Source organism: Ambystoma mexicanum, chromosome 1q (assembly GCF_040938575.1).
Source record: "Ambystoma mexicanum isolate Mex_15411 chromosome 1q, UKY_AmexF1_1, whole genome shotgun sequence".
NCBI lineage: Eukaryota > Metazoa > Chordata > Amphibia > Caudata > Ambystomatidae > Ambystoma > Ambystoma mexicanum.
The window spans coordinates 1,312,838,921-1,312,858,423 of NC_090922.1; the positions used below are offsets into that span (position 1 = coordinate 1,312,838,921).

Consider the following 19,503-nt stretch of genomic DNA (forward strand, 5'->3'; position numbering starts at 1 on the left):
ATACATTTAAATAAATAAATAAATGTGACTTAACATTAGGGCTAAGACTTCTTACCAAGACAGAATCGGGGTAATTAGAGGATGTCACATCTGATTCAGGAGCTCCCAAAGTTAACGTATTCTGCTTAGGTACCGTTTCACAGAAGGTTCTCTGGGTTTCCTCAGGAGTGGAACTTGTAGAATGAGAGCATGTGGATGAGAGGGTCCCTGGAATGGCCTTCATGTCCCCTATGCGCATGTCAGCCCGAAGAATGAGAAACGATAGATGCAACTCGCTGTTCGGCCAACCACCAGGCGTGCCAGTGTATCCCACATATGGAAAGGGATATTCTCTCAATGACCATTCAACCCGTATCCAGTTGATGGCTTCGAAGAGACGGGTGTCTCTTCACTGGATCAGGTTGACTGATAACAAAGTCCAGTCGTGTTGACTTCACTAGTGACAACATGACATAGCAGCGTTAGCCATGAAGTAAATCTGCATTCCTGCATGAAGATACGCAGGCACACATACATATGCACGAAGAACATGCTTACACCCTTCTATAGATAGAGGACAGATACATATACATACTGTCAAATACCCTTTCCTTTACACTAGCCAAATGCAGAAACGCAAGGAAGTCAAGCAAACGCAGACCACGCTTGCAATCGTTTTATCGCAAATAACCATAAGGAGCTACAGGGGCGTATTAGGAACCTATACAGCTCTACCACTACTAATCTCTAAAGAAGATATTAGAACCTATAGGGAAACCATAAAATGACTGTAGTGAATTCGCATGAAGTCACAGGCCTCAAAATATGGAAGAAGAGATGCAGATTCTGCAGCACGAAGCACAGGGACAGTGTTCACAGCCAAGGACAAGGGCGGGTGGAACATTCCTCATTTCCAAGGCTTTGTGCCACCTGCGAAATGCAGAATAAAATCCTCAATAATTGCAAACAGGCTCAGTTTTGTGGTCTTCGCACATGTGACCCAGCCGAACTGAGCAATGGCTCTTCACTCATGCTGAGAAGAGGAGCAGGTCCCAGCGAAGCTGACGAGATTGATGCATGCGTTGTCCACCGGAAATTGCAACCTGCAGGCACTCTCTCAAGCTAGGTGGGCATATCAGTGGCAACAATGGGGAAGCACAGTCTTTCTCATTATCTTGAAAAGGTACACCAATCGCTGTGAACAGAACAGGGTCCCAGGCCTGCGAAGACCCGCTCCAGCCAATCCAGACACTCCACTCATGGGGTGGTGTAGAATGTTGCACGGGTCAATGGTCATCGTGCGACCCTGCAACAAAGTAATAGATCATTTTTTGTGGAAGTCTCAGGCGAAGCCACCTGACATGGTGAACCAATGGGATGATTAACATAGGGTATTTCTATAGGTACTACCACTCAAGTCACCCAATGGGAATGTCCCTTAGGTTTGTGGGATGGATTGGTGTTTGTGACGTCACCTAGGAATAAAACCAGGTGACTCAGGCCCAGACGCTGAGATTGCCGGAGATTTTGTTGTTTCCTGTATGATCCATGTCTTTTGGAGAATAAAGATGGTATATTTTGCACCATGGCTGTGCTTTCCGTTATTGCTGGGGGGAAGGGTTGGGATGGGCCTAAGATACTCCGCTAACTTGTGGTATCATCGATGCGAACACCCCCATTCCCCTGGTATATTATTACAATGCCATCAGATATTTGGGAATAACGGGTCTCTCATCCTCACAGGAAGATGAATACCATGCCTCTCCCAACGCAGTCACCACTTCCCCCTAACAGCCATCTTCTCCCATGTGATCCTCCTTCATGATACCACCCCAGGGTTAGGATCAGGTAGCGACTTCCCTCCCCTGGTCACCTGGGAGGAGACTTTAGGCTGGGGATCAGTGATGACTTTGCAGGATTCATCAGTTACCTCATGGCCTTCTGAATGTTGTAGTCCTGAAACAAAACAAAGCGCAGTCTGGCCGGAAAGGAGACAGCAAGGCATTGGGTTATCTACAGTGGCACCAAGGATAGCATACGAGGCACGTTCAGTGGATTCAGGGACTTAAGCCCTCCCGAACCCCTCAACCCACCTCTGGTATAGGACCGGCTCTGGCATACGCCCTGGTAGGCTGCATACCTCATGTGAGGAGGGGGTCCGCTTCCCATTTTTACATGATTAAAACTACTGACTCTGACACAATATTCACAATCACTTGCACCTCTTAGAACCACTTGACAGCTGGTGACTTACCTTAGCATTCAAGAAACTAACAAAAACAAGGAGAGCACTCTGGTGCAGTGTCTCGGATTTCCCTTTGTGCTTGAAGGTCCTATTTTTGTTCCTTGATTAAGATGTTTAACATTATTTTGTATGCATTATTAGTTTGCTTTCATTGTAGGCTATTTTACCTGAGAACAGTCATTTTTTTTTTAAATCAATGGTTGAACTGTTCAAAGACAGTTCTCAAGGCTGCTCATTTTCTAAACTCAAGTGTCCACTCCCATACCCTAACAATTCTGTGTATGTACAAGCATGCCAAGCACATGCTTGGCTATGATCTGGTGTCCAATTTGGAGATGGCATTACATGCCAACGCTACTGGACAGTAGATGCTGCATAATGCAGAGTGTGGCTTAAAACATTATACATGCTCAGTGCGTTATGCATCTAGCACCACCCAGGGGTAGAGAGTGGGAGGTGCAGTTAGTTTGCTTTTAGGCATATCAGCAATGGGTAAAAAGAATTCAATGTGTTGGAGGCGATCACTGAGGCACGAGATATTGTATCACAGCAAAGAGTACATTGCGCGTCAACCACCATATATGGCAATGACAAGTGCTGTCACTTGAAAAGAGATGCTCATGGAGTGTACTTGTGCAATGACAGACTCACCGCAGTCCAACTCTCCCAGATCACCAAAGTAACATATGGCACATGGCAGTCTTCTCAGTAATGTGATGGGAAGTGTGGAAGCTGAAAGAATTTGGCTGGACACCAAAACACCATCAGGCAACTTTCAGGAAAGAGAAAAGTAGTCTGACAAAGCCATTTATTTTTCTTGCTTGGTGGAACGCCTTCCTGTGTCGCTTCGAACAGTGCTGCCTTGGACCGACTCCCACTGTGGAAAAGGCACGTGCAGCGAGCGAGCTTACACCAAGTGGCAGCTCAAGCGTGAGTAGTCTCCTTGCTGTAGGGACTCGGGACAGACAGTACGTGCCTGGCACTGGATGTTCACTGCATACAGCCATGTGTGGTAGGCAGTGCATTTCTGGGCCAACCATACGCAGGCCTATATCACTACTATGGAACCATGCGCACACCGGCATGTCTCGGGAGGATAGCTCAATGGCAACGTGCTCGCCTTGGAAGCAAGACTACACGGAGCAACATAGGCTCAATCCCCGGGTCCTCACTTAGAAACCTCTGGGTATTAAGCCCGTTATAAATAACTTATCATATCATATAACGACTACTGAAGCATTGGCACAGCTCTTCCTGGCGTGTGTGTGCCCATTGGGCCGATAGGTGGCCTGAGGGGTGCTCCATCTTCACTGCACAGCACTGCACCTGCCCACGCTCGGACAGTGAATCTCTATCAAAGCATATGTGTAACCATATAACCACTGTATTAATTATTGTCTTCCTGTGAGAACAGCGCCCAGATTTCTCCGGGTTGGGTGCGCTCTACAAATTGCAAAATAAATAAGTAAAGCTCATGGAGAGGATGTGCTCATCACTGCTGCTGTCCATTAGCCCTAACCCAAGTGCACACTGCTAGGGGAAGGTAGCGGAAGAGCCATGGAACCTGGCACTCTGCCCCCCCACCCGGAAAGAGAAGTAAAGGACTATTGAACCGTGTGTGTCGGAGAGTGCGAGAGCACGAGCGGTAGAGCGAGCACAAGAGAGAGAACAGCACAAGAAGGGGAGAGGTAGAACACACACAGAGGTAGAACGAAAGAGTACTCCTTCACAGGCCAAGCCCGCTGTGCATCTAGACTGCACAGGGCATTGTGCAATACACGACATTTCTCTGGATGTAATGTGCAGATGCCTCGGTCATTTTCCAGATTGCAGTGCATAAAAGTTGCACGATGATGTGCTTAACTGGGGCCAAACTGACATGACCATTTTCTGGAGGCAATGGAAACCGTGCATCATCGTCTTCTGGGGGCAGGGTAGAAATGTGCATGGCCATGTGCTTGGTAGGGGCAGTTGGCATTACACTGTTGAAACGGGCATGACCGCAGGTGAATGTGCCATGTGGACGAGGCTTGTCAACATGCACAATGGCAAGCACAACGGCGACTCTCTTGCTGTTTCATGGAACTGAACTCGGCCATATTTGAGAGCCCCTCCAAGGAGCACAGGCTCGCAGGGTCTGATTGCTTTTGTGCATGCTTTGTTAATATGCAAATGCTGGTTCTCCCAGCAATGAATGCAACCCTAGAAATGTAGCAGGTGTGCAGTTGGTATTACAGAAGGGGCTCTGCGGCCCCTCATTTAGTCACTCACCCTCGTGCTCCCAGGGCTCAATGCACTCTTCACTCTCATTAATGAGCTCATTCTTGCCTGTCTCAGGATTGGACTGTGCGTTTGTTTTGCCACCTGCTACTTGCTGGAATTAATAGTGAATATTTCATATTCCCATTACAATGAAGTTTGGGGGGCGAAGACAGAACTCCATTTGGTATAGCCGGTAATAAGGGAAACTGGTTGCTTAAAACACATTAATTCAGCATTAACAGTATAACAATCAACAATACTAATATATTTCTATTGCTCATGAGGCACCATTTTTAATCTCTTTTTTTCATTTAAAAACGGGCTCACTCTGGCAATGCATGCAAAAGGCCTTTCTGTCACGGGCATATAATGAGACAGATTGGGCAATTATTTCCAGCTGTTTGAGCCTTTGGTGAAATATGTTTTGAAAGCCTTGTGTATTTGTTATGGCTGTTCCTCTGTTGCAAGGGAAATTAGTCTTTTGACATAAAAAATATGGGGGGGGGGGATTGCTGGCAAAAGAATCAATGGGCCGAATGGATTTGTCTCTGCTGCAATCTAGGTGATTTAACCGCTGCAATCTCTGTAGGCAAAAAAATCAGTGGGCCGAATGGATTTGTCTCTGCTGCAATGTAGGTGATTTAACTGCTGCAATCTCTGCAGGCAAAAGTATCAGTGGGCCGAATGGATGTCTCTGCTGTAAACTTGGTGATGTAACTGCTGCAATCGTGTAAAATCTGCCCAGCGCATGTCTAGGCCCAAATGCATTTAATTCACACGCGTCCTTCTGCAATTAGAGAGTGGCACATGATATCATTTCCATGTAACCAATGTATTCTTATGACGGAAGCTAAATGATGTAATTACTCTCCATTTTATTCTGATCCTGCAGTCAGGCAAGTGTGCCCACCTGAGAAATTCAGCTGCGGGGCTTCCAGCAATAAATGCATCCCCTCAACGTGGAAATGCGACGGCGAGAAGGACTGCGACAGCGGCGTCGACGAAGCGGCCTGCGCGAAAGGTAAGGCGCATGCGCACGGACGCACTGCGTTTCTGAGAAGGGATTCCAGGTCTTGAGGACACGTGGAACGCATGCTCGGCCTCTCATCTGGATTGGTTTGCTATTTGCGATCATGACGTCACAAGAAGTGCGACATGACTTCACAAGAATGTCATTAATTCTGATATTGTGGACTATTCGGATACTATTTCTGGCTCACGTTCTCAGTTTTGAATGGCATGTTTTTATTTCCTGCGCGGTGCAAGAAATAAATGGTGTAACTTGGACGAAGTCACTTTTGGGGGTTGATGGAATGGGACGGGTCGGCAGGCGTTTTTTACTTTAAGACGCGCTGATGGTCATTTTGTAAAAGGTGTTCATGGCATGCGAGACCACCAAACCTACTGCTTACAGTGGTGTCGGGTAACCTGCATGACATGTTTAGCTTTTGCAAAACGGAGTGACAAAGTAAAGAGTAAAAACAGGAGAAAAACGCCTTTCCGGTTTCATTTTACTTAGTTTTGTACCAAATGTAACAGCCATGGGAATCCATTCCTTTCACGCCTGCATGTGAGCATCGTGCAGGCGTGACAGCACGTGCCCTTTGACATCAGAGGCGTGCACAGTGGAAATGTTACGTCTGCCTCCTGCGCCTTCTCCACCTCCAAATGCTGTCACATGTCCAGGACAGTGCTGGAAATGGAAAACATGCATTGTCACTTCTTAGGAGGGGCGGGGCTTTCGGAAGGAAGGAAGGGGCGTGGCCCCCGGCCAAGTTGTGCAGCACAAAATGTTAAACATGTCCTAAAGGGATTCATTAAGAAAACCTTTTTAAGCGAATAATGGACTTTATTGTTTTGATTGGTCACAGTAATCACTCTAATAAAGAGAACGCAGGACATGTACACCGGTTTGAAAAATGACAAAACCGTATGTGAGGCTTCAGCGGTTTCTGTAGGCAGCCACTGCTGTGTTCTGAACGCTCGCTGAGGAATGGGTTGGGAAGCGCCATGCGCTACAATAAGGCAACTGCTTTCAGAAGCCTCGAAGCACAGGATCTGCGAGTCGTGTGTTGGACCCCCTGTGTCTGGAAGACGGAGCAGCGCTCCGGCAAGACATTGTTTGCCGGAGCGTTGCTCCGTCTTGTTCTGGCCCATTTCCTGCACTGGTCCAGGAGCGTAAAAGTAAGGCGTAAACGATGCCTTACTACTTTCCGCCCTTCAGAGAAAATGGGCAGCTCTGTTTCACGAAGAGGAATAAAGTTATTACCGTTTTCAGAATCTGAATGGTGTAATATTTCCCTTCCATGGTTACCTTTTCATTTCTTTTATGTTAGCATAGCTCTCAACTCACACGCTTTTGGTGGGTGTCACCCACTTTGTAAAGAGCTGACTCACCCGCCAACCCTCCTGCACACCCATTCATTTCAATGGGCTCTCACCCGCCAAAAACAAAATGTGGTGTTCTCACCCGCCTTTGCGACAGAAATGGTTGAGAGCTATGTCTTAGTATTTGGATCATATTTCGATTCAAGCGAAGGAAAGTATTCCATTGAATGCTATTTTTCAAGTCTACCTTAAGTTGCAGCATTTTGGCGCAATTAAGTGGCCAAATCACACTATAATCGCGGGCGGGGCTTATCGAAACCCAGCGCAAAAAGTGGACTCTTGGGTGTGTGTGTGTGACAGTGTTCCGTGATTTCATAAGAAATCACAGCAGCTTCAAGCATTTGCTTCTGTGGAGAAGAGTTTGTAGGTAGTCTCTTCTCTATTTCCATAATTGTAGGGGACATTTTGAAATGTTCTGGAAGCTTCCACAATATGCAGAGCTGCTGCCGTTCTGCTCCACCCACAGGCTACTGGGTTATGCGCTACCACACATCACCCTGCTTCAGCAGAGCCCATTTTGTTCCTGGAGTTGTCCCACTCCCCACCACTCATCTCATCAAATAGACCCGGCACCCTTTGTGTATCTCCTTGTTTGTCTGATTTCCATGCTGCCTATCTAATGTATGATTTTTAGTGATGGCACCTCTTTCTCCTACAGCTGAACTTTTTATGTCCCACAAAAGCGAGCTCACACCGCCACCTACATTAATCATGACCCGAGGCAGCAGCAAGTCTCTCCCAGCTGCTACCTTCAACGTATGGCCCCTGCATTGGGTCTCCCGCTACCACCCACATAAATGAATTACTGAGTGGTGGTGCCAACCCATATCATGAAATGATCCCAATGAGTCTGATAGGTTTAAGATTGTCCACCTTCCTTGTGTACACGTGTATTAGCCCTCCTCCCAATGCTTTAGGCTGCCTGGTGTGATCAAATGGATAGTAAAGGCTTAGCTCATGGAAGCAGAGATCAGCAGTGCTGTCTCCCAAGCAGAGTCTACAAATAAAGGGTGCAGAAGTGGAAGTGCATTTGCTGTTATTTCCCTGCAATAAGTGGCTGACCGGCCTTTACAGGTGCCATGAGAAATAAAAGGTGATTGGGTAGTCATTTGCTCTCCACTGACCGCCGCGTCTTCTCTACCGTTTCACTGATCACTTCAGCCTTCTCCTGGCTGCTCCTCCAGCCCGTAGCCGAACGTCTAAATACATTTTTTTCTGCTTTTATTGGAAGAGTACCACAGTTTCAGCACTATACACTTCCTGTACCTGCAAGCATTGGAAGTGCGTTGATACTTTACAAAGGGCCATATTCGCATTTTTATAACAGGGATGTCATGTATATTGCGATAGAAACAATCATGCTCAAGGATTGCATCATAGAATCGGAGAGTCACAAAACCTCTTGATGGGGCCATCGTTCAGTAGAGAGTGCTGTCCGAAAGCCTCCCAACAGGTATGCCCTATTGTTTTTTGTCTTTTTGTGTTTGTATTTATTTGAAGAACGGGAATGCCAATTTCGATCAGAAATTATTTACAACACATTTGCGTAGTGGAGGCCTTCCCATGAAGGGTGCCTGTACAGTAGCAAAAAGATGAGAACAGGCAATTAGCCAGTTTGAGGGTGTAATAAAGTGAAACACATACCAGGAACAAAACAGAATATATATATATATATATATATATATATATATATATATATATATATCAAAATAGGTGGCTTGCAAAGCTAACATTCACGTAAGGGGCAAGTGCTTCAAAATAAACAGTACTATTTAACTATACAAAATGACATTATTAAGCATCACTGGGGGTGGTGGGGTCAGGTAGAAAGGATGGAGGAGCTACCTTTTTAGCAAGTAAGTAAAGTTTGAGCCGAGATTTAAAGAGATCCACAGTTGGGCTGGGTTCAATTGTTCTGGAAAGCAGGTTCCTTGCAGCAGTGCAAGGCAGGGAGAAAGAGTGGCAGTGAGAAGAGGCCCAGGGAGGGTGTGGGATGGTGATGTTGAGTGCAGAGGAGGATCGGAGGGAACAAGATTGTGAGTAAAATGAGATACAATCAAACGGGTACTAGGGAGCAAGACCATTGATAACTTTGGAGACAAGAAGAATGCACTTGAAAAGGGAGCAGTTGTGCACGGAGAACCAACCAGCATGTTGTTGGTGGGTGGAAGTGGGGCAGGATTTGGGTAGGTTGTAAACAGTGCATGGGAGGACGGAGTCGTGGGGAAAGCCAAGGAGTAGGCTTGGCCACAGTCAAGTTTGCTGGGCTCGAGAGTGGTGATTAGTTTTTGAAGAGTGGTTGGTAAGAAACAGACATATATTTATTGAATGTTGAGGAGGTTAACACGAGTAGCAGAGGCAGTGGTAGTGATGAATTGTTGCAGTTGGTTTTCGCTTTCAAAGAGGGACCCCAAGCTGACGAGCTTTGGGTGCGAGTACAAGAAGGTCAGGTGGGAATGAGATTGGAGAGGGGAGGGATGGCTTGGAAGCCTGGAGAAAGAGGACTTCTGTTTCTTAAAGAGCTCAGCATGAGGCAATGATTAGCCATCCAGTGACGAATTGCAGTGAGGCAGTTCATAATCCGTTCCGAGATGCCTGGGGTGAAGGAGGGAATGGTGGAAACTATTTGAGTGTTATCAGCAAAAAGGTCAGGGTGAAACCCAAAGTATGAGATGTCTTCTAAGGGCAGAGGTATATAGGGTGAAGAGCAGAGGTCCAAGGACTGATCCTTGGGGGATGCCAACAGGGAGATTAGCGCGGTCAGACGTTTGCAAGTTCCAAACGATTATAAAGGATCATCCTTCCAGGTAGGAGGTGGTCCAGGAAAGAGTAGATTTGAAAAAATAACAAGGTCCTGGAGAGTGAGGAGGAAAGTGGTAGAGGTCCAAAAGGATGAGTAAAAAAGAGGGTCTGGAGTGGTGAACCTTTGAGAGAAAGTTAGAAACATGGCTAAGCTTAGTCTTGGTGCAGCGTTTACTACGGAAGCCAGATAGAAGTGGATCTCCAAGGCACGTTAACTAGGTTTGCGCTCTATATATACCTTAATATACCTTGGTGATCCAGTCAAAGACCACCTGGTCTATAGCGTTTGAATAATGGGGAAGGAGAGACACTGGGCTGTAGTCTGCTGGGACTTTTGGTCCTGCAGCAGATGGTTTCTTAAATAGGGCTGAGCGATTCGATTTGCATTGTACGGTTTCTTTACCTCAAGAATAGCCATACAATATAATGCCTGATGTTTTTGCACAGGATTTTATCTTCACTCACTCTACACTGATATTAGGTAGCTCAGTTAAAGTCAGTCCATTGAAGAACAGTATGCACACTTGGAAGACATGCTGACAGCAGGCCTTTTGCCCGGGTATTTCCTAATCGCGCAACCCCTAGGACGAGACCTTTGGACTGCTGTATTTGTATTGTGCTTGGGAATTTATATTGAGCAAACCTAGCGAGGAAGGTACTGCCTTAAATTGCAAATCTTGAAGGTGCACCAATGACTCTCATTCGTACTACATGCTCACCACGCTGGTTGGGATCCGTGCTGGGTCCGTGGTGCGGCGTGCTGGCATGCTCCTCTATTAATGCTATCTTCTGCTTTGCAATCTTGGGTGTTGACGCTTCGTCATCATTTTCACGTATAAAACGCGTTTTTAAAGTAGTCTTTTGACAATGGAACTGCTTTGGGTTATTGTGAAGGCGAGAGCATTATTCTTTGACGCACACACACATGCACACGCGTAAACACAGGATAAGCGCACTGTCATGTTTCTATTAACAATGTCTGCCTGCTGCATTAAACGATTGCAGGGGCACAGAATTGCAACATGAGTAAATTATTAATGAGAATATGTAGATAATGGTCATCTCGGGATAATGCCTCTCGGGAGGATCGCTCAGGGGAAACGCGCTAGTCTTGGAAGCAAGATGACACGGAGCAACACAGGTTCGATCCCGAGTCTGTACTTAGAATCAGCTGGGTATTAAGCGTGTTATAAATAACCAATTATAATTTATAATTCATAAAAGGCCAGACTCCCATATTAAATGAATTGTTATTTGCGTGTTCCTAAAGAGAATGACCCCTCTGCTGTTTGAAATCTATAACTTTGCAATTATTTTTTAATCTGTATATTAACATTCAAATTGGCTACCGTTTTTCTCCCTTCCTCATCACAGTCCTTTCTATGTGTATTCAGACTGCCTTCCAATGTAGAAACCCCACATAAATTCCAGAAGATGTCGATCATCCCTCGAGGGTTATAAACTCCTCCCTCTTCAGTCCTTGTCCTGCGTTTTTGCAGAGACGTCACAAGAACCTGGTGCAAGGCTGTTGCCATGTGCAAGCCATAAGGATATAAGTCTAGCCAGTCAGATGGCACAGAGAGCTGAGCGCTCGTCTCTGATATCTGTGCGCAGCCTACTGATGCAGGTTTGAATCCCGGCAGGGCCAACTCAACCTTTCATCCTTCCGAGGTCGATAAATTGAGTACCACGCTGTGGGATAATAATATCAACTGTTATCTCAGCGCTCAGATGCCTGCGGGCTTGTAGCGCTATATAAAACTAGATATTGATATTATTATTAAGGATGTAAGGTAATATGGTAAGTATGAAGGATTGGCTGGTCGAGCTGATGCAGCCTAACACCCAATAATTAGAAAATATAAAATTAGTAATTGTGTGTGGGGGCAGCGCTGCTGCTGGTGCTATATGTGTAATATTGAGAGAAGGGTCTGGGGCTGCACTGTTGTGAGGCCTTCACCCACACAGCCAAGAGGAATATTGCAGGTGCCTGGCACTTTGGGGGGCACTGGTCGCATGTACTCCTTATAGCTCCTGGAGTGCCTTGCTCTTGTGGGCACTGGACATTTGGGATATGAATAGCCATGCAGTTGCAGGCACCTTGGCGGGCATGGCTTCTAAAATCCCTCGGAGGTGCTGCGCTGCGGCAGACATGCACGCATGGAAACATGGACATGCCTCTCCACCTGCAAGTACCTGATCTGTTGCGCTGTTGCCAGGGAATGCACTCTCAAAATGGGGGTACGATCCCTTCAGGGATGTCCTTGTGCAGGTGGCCTCCATTAGCACATGGACCTGGGATTGGGAATACTGATTGGGAGCCGGAGATGAATAGTACTTATCTGGAAGTTTTCTGCAAAAATGATGAGCTCAAGGAAAGCGCCCGTCTTCCCCACCCCCGCCCTGGAGGTCCATTATTGGTCAACAGGGGGAGGAACTGACTGGATAAAAAGGAATCATCTCAGTTTTCCTAAGTTGGGTAGCGATGGGCCTCAGGAGGGCAGCTGAAAAGAGAAAGTAAGTCCCAGCATCATCAGAATCTTCCAAATCTTTATCTCCTAAGAGATCCAGGCATCATCATCGGCACCATCATCAACATAAAAAAGACGCTCGTGCTCTCCCACGATGATGACGGGCCAAGATTGCCCAGCTGGTGGCGGCATCTGTGGCAGCGGGTATGAAAGCCAATGTGGCAGTATTTAATTCAAACCAGCCCTGCATCAGAAGCCCCTGGGGAGAATCCACCTAGAGATCCGGGCATGGGAAGGAGAGGCGATTGGGGGGAGTTGAGAGATATTGAAGAGGAGAAGAAGCAAGTAAGAAGGAAACGCTGTTGATAGAATGTACAGAAAAAGATTATAGGGCAAGTGTATTAGACTGTGTTGGAGCAAATAAGGTAAAACCTACAGTTTCCTGAAGCCCCATCCCTCTGGAGAAAAAGCCATTTGGTCGGCTTTTCCTTTTCATGAGGACATGGAGAAGGTGCTTCCAAAAGAATGGGGCGACACAGAGCATTCGTCATTTCCAATATACATTTTCAGGATGTACCAAATGGCGGAAGTTGAAAACAAATTCCCAGGGAATGACAAGTTGGATGATCGTTTGTGGCATCCCATTGGTCAACGCAACTCTACTAACGATGAGGCCAATCCAGCAGGTCCAGTGCACAAGAAAATAGATGGGGCTTTAAAGAGCCTATATAGGACCATTGACCTTATTAATAATGCGGGAGTATATTATGGCTACACGGCTCAAACTGTTCTCCTGGATTTTCAAGTGTTGGATTGTGAGCAGATTTGACCACTTTTTCCGGTACTGTCCTGATTTCATGACTTGTGTTCTGTGTCCCATTCACAAACTCTGTGCGGTGGGGATAAGTCTCAACTTTGCCATGATCGACGTATCCAGCCTACCTGGTGCTCCGATCTGAGAATGGAAGAGTGCTGTTTCTCTTTATCACCACGTACTATGTTCTATTTCAAGGGCAGGACGGCACAGCGGCTTCCGTAGGTTGTGTCGCATAGTCTCTTAACTCATCCTTTGCTGCGTTGAAGCAGGTGGGATTAGTGGTAGGTGGCCGCAGCCCCGGCAGTGAGTGGCCATTGTGTGGTGCACTGTTTTAACCTGTAACTAAGTATTGTGTTCGCCCTTGCCTGGATGCGTCACGATACCTCAAGGTTGGAGTGCACTTTAACATGTCTTAAAACCAAGGCCATCAGCATGCGTCTCAGACATGCCAGTGTCACCCGATGGTTCCTGCATCAAGGGCAAGTAAAACTGGTTGCGTGCTTCGGGAGAGCCGGCGAAGGTCTGACGTCTGCATGCCCCGCTTTCCCTGGCTGATTTATTTGTAATTACTAGAATGCTTACTGAGATGTTGCACTACTGGAGCTTTTGCAAATTTGCCAGCATCAATCAATGTTTTCTACATTTTGTTGGCTTAAGCATTTCCGGTGGTGTTTGCTCTCCTGGCAGCGGTTTTGGTCATTGCACTTGGACATTTCCTGTGATTGTTATGGGTGTCAAATGTGCTTCCTTAGTGCCACCAGCGTGTGCACATCCAGTTATCTGGTAATTGCAATGGGATACGGGGATATTTCATGGCCTTTGACACTAGCGCTGATGGCATCATTCAAAGCAATGACGATATTCGCAAAAATGTCTAGAGATAGGCCAGGCAAAATCCTACCTCTCTGTGGGCAGTTGTGGGGCTGGTTTCTTATTTTTTATGGAGGAAGTGTCATGCCTAAGTGGAGCGGATACATTGTGGTTGTTTGTGATGTTTCAGAACAATGCACTCAGAGCCGCACTAAACATCCCAAGGGAGCAGGTTTTAGGTTAAAGGATCGAATGACAAAAGGTGCGAGTCAAAAGGACCGAAAAAAAGGGTCACATTTTTATTTATTTTTATTTTTTTGGGGGGGGGGGGTCCCCCCGCCCCCAAACCCCTGTTTTTGGTGTAAAAAAATGTTTTTACCTATAAGAAAGCCAAAAAAATATATACATTTCAAAAAAGGCATTCAACCTTTTTTTTTCCAGTCCTTTTGACTCAAACCTTTTGTCATTCGATCCTTTTCATTCGATCCTTTGACTGGACACCGCCAGAGCACATTTCAGTTGCAAGAAGAAGGGCGCATTGGCTTCCGATTTGCAAGCGCATTGCCTTTAAAACTCCAAGGGCATTGCCTTTAAAACATTTGTCATCACCCGCAAATGCCCCACGAACATCTCCCCCCAGAAACCTTTATCAAAAACTCATCAAAGCACAATTGTCATGACCCACCCGCTCTTCCCGTACTCACCAACTGATCACCCCAAGATTCAGACTAAAAAGAGCCGGATGGATGAGCTTCTCGGTCATCGCCTCCAAAAACTGGAACTCTCTACCCTTGACATTAAGATCAGAACAATCTTCCTGGGCCCTCGGAAAACAGCTCAAGACTCTGCTGTTCTCTTAAGGCCTGACCTGTGCTATTGTCTGACTGATGCCTATGAACCTAAATGTATGTTTCCAACTGCTGTATAAATTCTGTAACAAGTGCCTTGATGCCTCTGGGTTTAGAGCGCTTAACAAATGCAAAAATAATTAAATGGCGATTGTGGAAAACCTGACCGTGGATTGCGGGCATTTGTTTTTGCTTTGTGTTGCAGTGTCATGCTGTCTGTAGACGTGGATCACTCTGGGGGGAAAAGTACGTGGTTGAAGTTGTACTATTATTGGGGGGCAGGCACTTCCATGGGGGATTTTTATGATGGTCATTTCTGGATGATGTGGGGACATTACACCTTGAATCCTGGGGTTTATGTTCTGGGTGTGTGGACATAGTGATATTTTGTGTATGGCCATGTTCACACTTATGAGTAATGTACTGAAATAAGTGCGTTTTCTTGCGCCTGTTCATGCCGCCACATTCTGCTGCATGCAGGAATTCATGGATTATTTTGTGATCCGCGGCATGAGCATCAATTGAAGAAATGTACCTGGTGAATTGACGGGGACTCCAGTCTTCTTCCTTTCCTGCTTCTAGAGAGCGGGGTCTCTGTGATATGGGGCCCTGTGATACACCTCATGCCACTGCACCAGAGGTGGACCCCTGAAAACCCCTCCACTCTTAGTACCGCCACTGCTTGATTTTCACCTCAATGCTCCAGCTCTGTAATACGGATTCAACATACCATGTCGGTGGATTTATGGAATGTAGTCCTGACCCAAAAATCCTGATAGCCTCTGCATGGCCTTCACAAATCTTATTCTTGGATCCCCAGATGCTGTCAACAGCGGAGCGCATGGACAGGTGACCTAAGGAACACCTTTGGTTTTTCTTATCGGAGTTCTGGATTTTAGGCAAGCCTTAATGATAGTCCTCTGCATGCAGCCATGTTAGCAACAAGGCTATCTGCTTACGCATTCATGATTTTGATCAGAACTGACCTGGTCCTGGCCCCAAATGCCTTACTATATCAACTTGGTAACCCATTGACCAATCGAAACCACAACAAAGTTCCTGCAAGCCGTTCATTGTGACTTGTTTGGCCCTATAGAAAGCAATGACTTAAGTCATGGAAACTGATTTTCCATGGATGCACAACAAAGTGCCTGGAAGCGGTTCATTGAAACTTGTTTGGCCCTATAGAAAGCAATGATTTAAGTCATGGAAACTGATTTTCCATGGATGCACAACAAAGTTCCTGCAAGCAGTTCATTGTGACTTGTTTGGCCCTATAGAAAGCAATGACTTAAGTCATGGAAACTGATTTTCCATGGATGCAAATCCCTTTGTTAGTGCAAACCTGCACAACTGCGATGGCCAGATAACTCGGCCACTGTGACACCCTTTGTCTTGTCCTGTATTTTGATTTAAGACTCATGCATTCTGGAACTTGTCGTTCTCACTAACCTCAATTGAACAGATTTCAGTCAAACTCCCAATACCAGTTATTTGCAAAATTGCAACCTATGCCTGGGAATTTGGTGCCTGGCAACATGGACTCATCTGCTCACCCTGCACCAAAGTGCTGGTGTGTGACTGCAGAAAGCTTCAATAAAAACGCAAGTGGATGATTTTGCCAGATTTCCTTTTAAAGATTCATTTTTGGGCTTTAAACATCAGAGTGAAGTGATTTCAGAAGTCTTACTTGAATGACAAGAAAATGAGTCGGTGCAGTGACTCATAATAGGCCTCCATGCTCTGACGCCCATTTAAGTAGTTGATCGAGAAAGCTTGACATCTGCTTGACATCTATCAAAGTGTCGGGTTGTATTCTCCACGCGCATGTGCTTTGTGTGTTAGGCAACAACGTGTGTCCTCTTTCACATCTCTTCGCTCTGTATTAAAACAATCGGGCACTTGCCTGGCTTCATGTTGGTCTCTCTTTGGACATTTCCTTTGATCAGGTGTCAACTGCCAGCTCCGCCTCCCTAAACCCCGCCTCCTCGGGCACCACCCCTCCAAATTCCACTCCTACCCCGCCCCTTGTGGCATCCCCCAACCAATTCTTTTCCATTTCCACCACTGCAGCAGACCAGGTAGAAATGTGCGCTCCAGAAGGAACAGGAATGTTTTGTGCCCTTATATTTTCATCTGCTAATGACAAAGCAACGGGACCATCTCTCAGGAAATTGGGCCTCTAAAAATGGCGCAGACGGCTTGTGCTTTTTTAGATGCCGAATCAGCTTAAGTGCCAAGGAAGGACGAGTATACTCGTCCTTTTTACATAGACTTCAATAATAGCCTGGCATAGACTTGCAAAGAACTCAGCATTTAAGGTTAACCATGTTTAGCGTAAAAAATCATTTCTGTCCCTGTGTGGGGGATAGAAATACAGGGGGGGCAGAGGGTGAATGAAGCATTTCGGAGTGGAATATTACTCTTTTAATAGGCTCACATGAAATCTCACTAATCATTGGGAGCTGTTGAAATCTAGAACAATTTCTTGAGCGAGTGCTTTAAAGGCTGGGTCAGATCAATTGCACCGAAATGTTGCTGACCAGTGCAAAGTGCCATTTGTACACTGTCCTGTCATTTGAAATCAGTTCTTCAGCTGGTCGGGTGCTGCAAAGTTGCCTGCCACCAGGACACTTGACGCAGTCTGGGCCGAGTTATATGTCACCAGAAGGCTACATGGAGCGTTTCTTTCACCACGATTGTTCGGTTTCGCTAATCACCGAGCTGACTGTGTCCAATCTTCCTGTTCTCGTCGAGCAGATCAATGACGTCATTATAGCGAGACAATGTGGACCGATCTGAGGGGAGATCCGAGGCCCTTCTGTTAGAAAAATGAAACAGACCGACTTTATACTTTTGGACTCCAAAATCATGCAGGCCAATATTTAGGTAATTCATAACTTATAAAGGTGCTTGGCGTTGGATGGGAAAATGGCTGACTGGGCTTGAAGCTCCAGAATCATGTTGTTGCTTGGTGAGGCTACATTCTGTATGGGTTTTCTACGTGTTTTTTTCAAGAAAAGAGCTTCTCACTTTAGCATTTGAAAGGGAATGTATAAACTGCACGCCTGCATCTCAGAAACCACTCACTCCAAAGCCTTCTGATTTCCAAGAGAAATGGGGGCTTGAATCTAGGCAACTTACCGTCGGTTAGCGGCGTCACATCGTGGAATGATTCGTCAAATACAAATTCCACACAGGTTTATTAATCGAATTTGGCTGAAAACATATGTGAGCGGGGGTGGGTAATAGCAATAATTAAGATACAGAAGAGTGGGGGTTGGGCTGCAGGGGGGTGGGGGGAAGGAAGAGGGTCCCGCTTTGCATATATTTACAGCCAAATTGAATTAAAGGGAAAACAAATTCTGCAAAATCGTATTCGTTGATTTGTTTTCGATGTAATCACAGTGAAGCCTTACTGTATTCTTGTTTTCCAGCATGCCCCAAAAAAATTTAATTTCATTTAATTGAATATAATAATATTAAGAGCTGAGCCTTATGTACTTGAAAGGCAGCTCAGCTATTCTCATTGATCTCATGTCAGGGAGGCATTTTCTGCAACGATTATGTGAACCTCATTGTGCTGTTTCCAACCACTGTCAACAACAAAACCGCACCCCCTTTTATCAGATGAATGTCAGGACATGTTTTGGGAGGACCAGAGCGCTGTTTACGCAAACCTAGGCTCTCCAGATGTTTTGGACTGCAACTCCCATCAGCCCTATCCAGCATAGTCAATCAATGGTGAGGAAGCCTCTGGAAAGCTGCAGGTCGCACAACCCTGGCCTAGTTTATTGCGCCCACAGGTTTTTCTGGACCTCAAGGTGAATCCTTAGCAAAGGCAGGTGGGGGGGGGCACTGCAGGTGTTTTGGAAGGGGATCATTGCGGCAGGGTTTGCAGGAGGTGGTGCTTTGCCTCAGCCAGAGCGGAATTGGAGGCAGCAAGGTAGTGGCACGCACTCCTGAAATTTCAAATGCCTGTGGATGCTAATGGACGACTGGTTTAGCGAGCCCATATAACCATAGGGTACTTTGCAGAAAAAGAGGTGAGGGCAGTCACCAGAAGCAAAGAAAAAGACGGAAAATGTGCATTCTAGCCCGAATGGGGAACAACGGACCACTTAACGCCTAGGTTTAAGTTCAAACAGGTTTATTTTACAAAACAAAGGGGTCATCGTTTTATAGTAGAGTGAAAACAGTGGACAGGGAACTAAAAAAAAACAGCTGTGAGCAATCTTAACTTACTTTGATTTCATCGGTCGTTTATATTGCACGTAATGCCGGACTCCTCCGGCTTGAAAGCCAGGGCCTGGTTACTGAACCCTTGTTGCCAAACATCATCTTGTTACCAAGGCGAGCAGTAGGACCCTGAGTCCTTATGGACCATAGTGTCAGACTAGCCCTCTTTTCCCTTTGGTGGATTGTCAAACCATGAAAGAAACTGAAGTTCAAGCGGTGAGGGGCGTTCTTAAGGCAGGTGATGGACTGGGGTTCCTCAGTTTTCCTTCTGCATTAAGGAGAGGGTGCAGTCCTGACGGTTTCCCCAGTCGCATCAACCAACTTATACCATGAGACTTAATCGCAGTACTCCTAGTAACCTTTCCCATCTGATGACCATACTTCATGCAGATGGGCGGCTGCAGTTCTATGTCAATGTGCAAGCAATAGAATGCACTGATAAAAAATGTTTCATCAGTTTCATACAGGTTGGTACGGTGTCCCTAATCTTTGTCTATTGCAAGACAAAACGAACTCCACTGTCTAGGGAAAGACAAAATACAGTAATTTCCAAAGAAGGAGGTAGAACAAAATCAATAGCTCTTTTTCCAATAGTGACCCGCTGTTTTTTCAAAAACAATGATAATCAGCGCAAAAGAAGTT

The 19,503-nt window shown here is 46.0% G+C and overlaps 1 protein-coding gene across 1 annotated transcript in view; it reads left to right on the forward strand.

The window, feature by feature from the left end:
* LRP8 (LDL receptor related protein 8) overlaps window positions 1–19,503 on the forward strand; it is a 1,426,130-nt gene that overhangs the window by 928,002 nt on the left and 478,625 nt on the right. Inside the window, exon 4 of the mRNA XM_069642168.1 lies at window positions 5,379–5,507. Coding sequence (XP_069498269.1) covers window positions 5,379–5,507 — 129 coding nt within the window. The remainder of the gene's footprint in view (window positions 1–5,378; window positions 5,508–19,503) is intronic.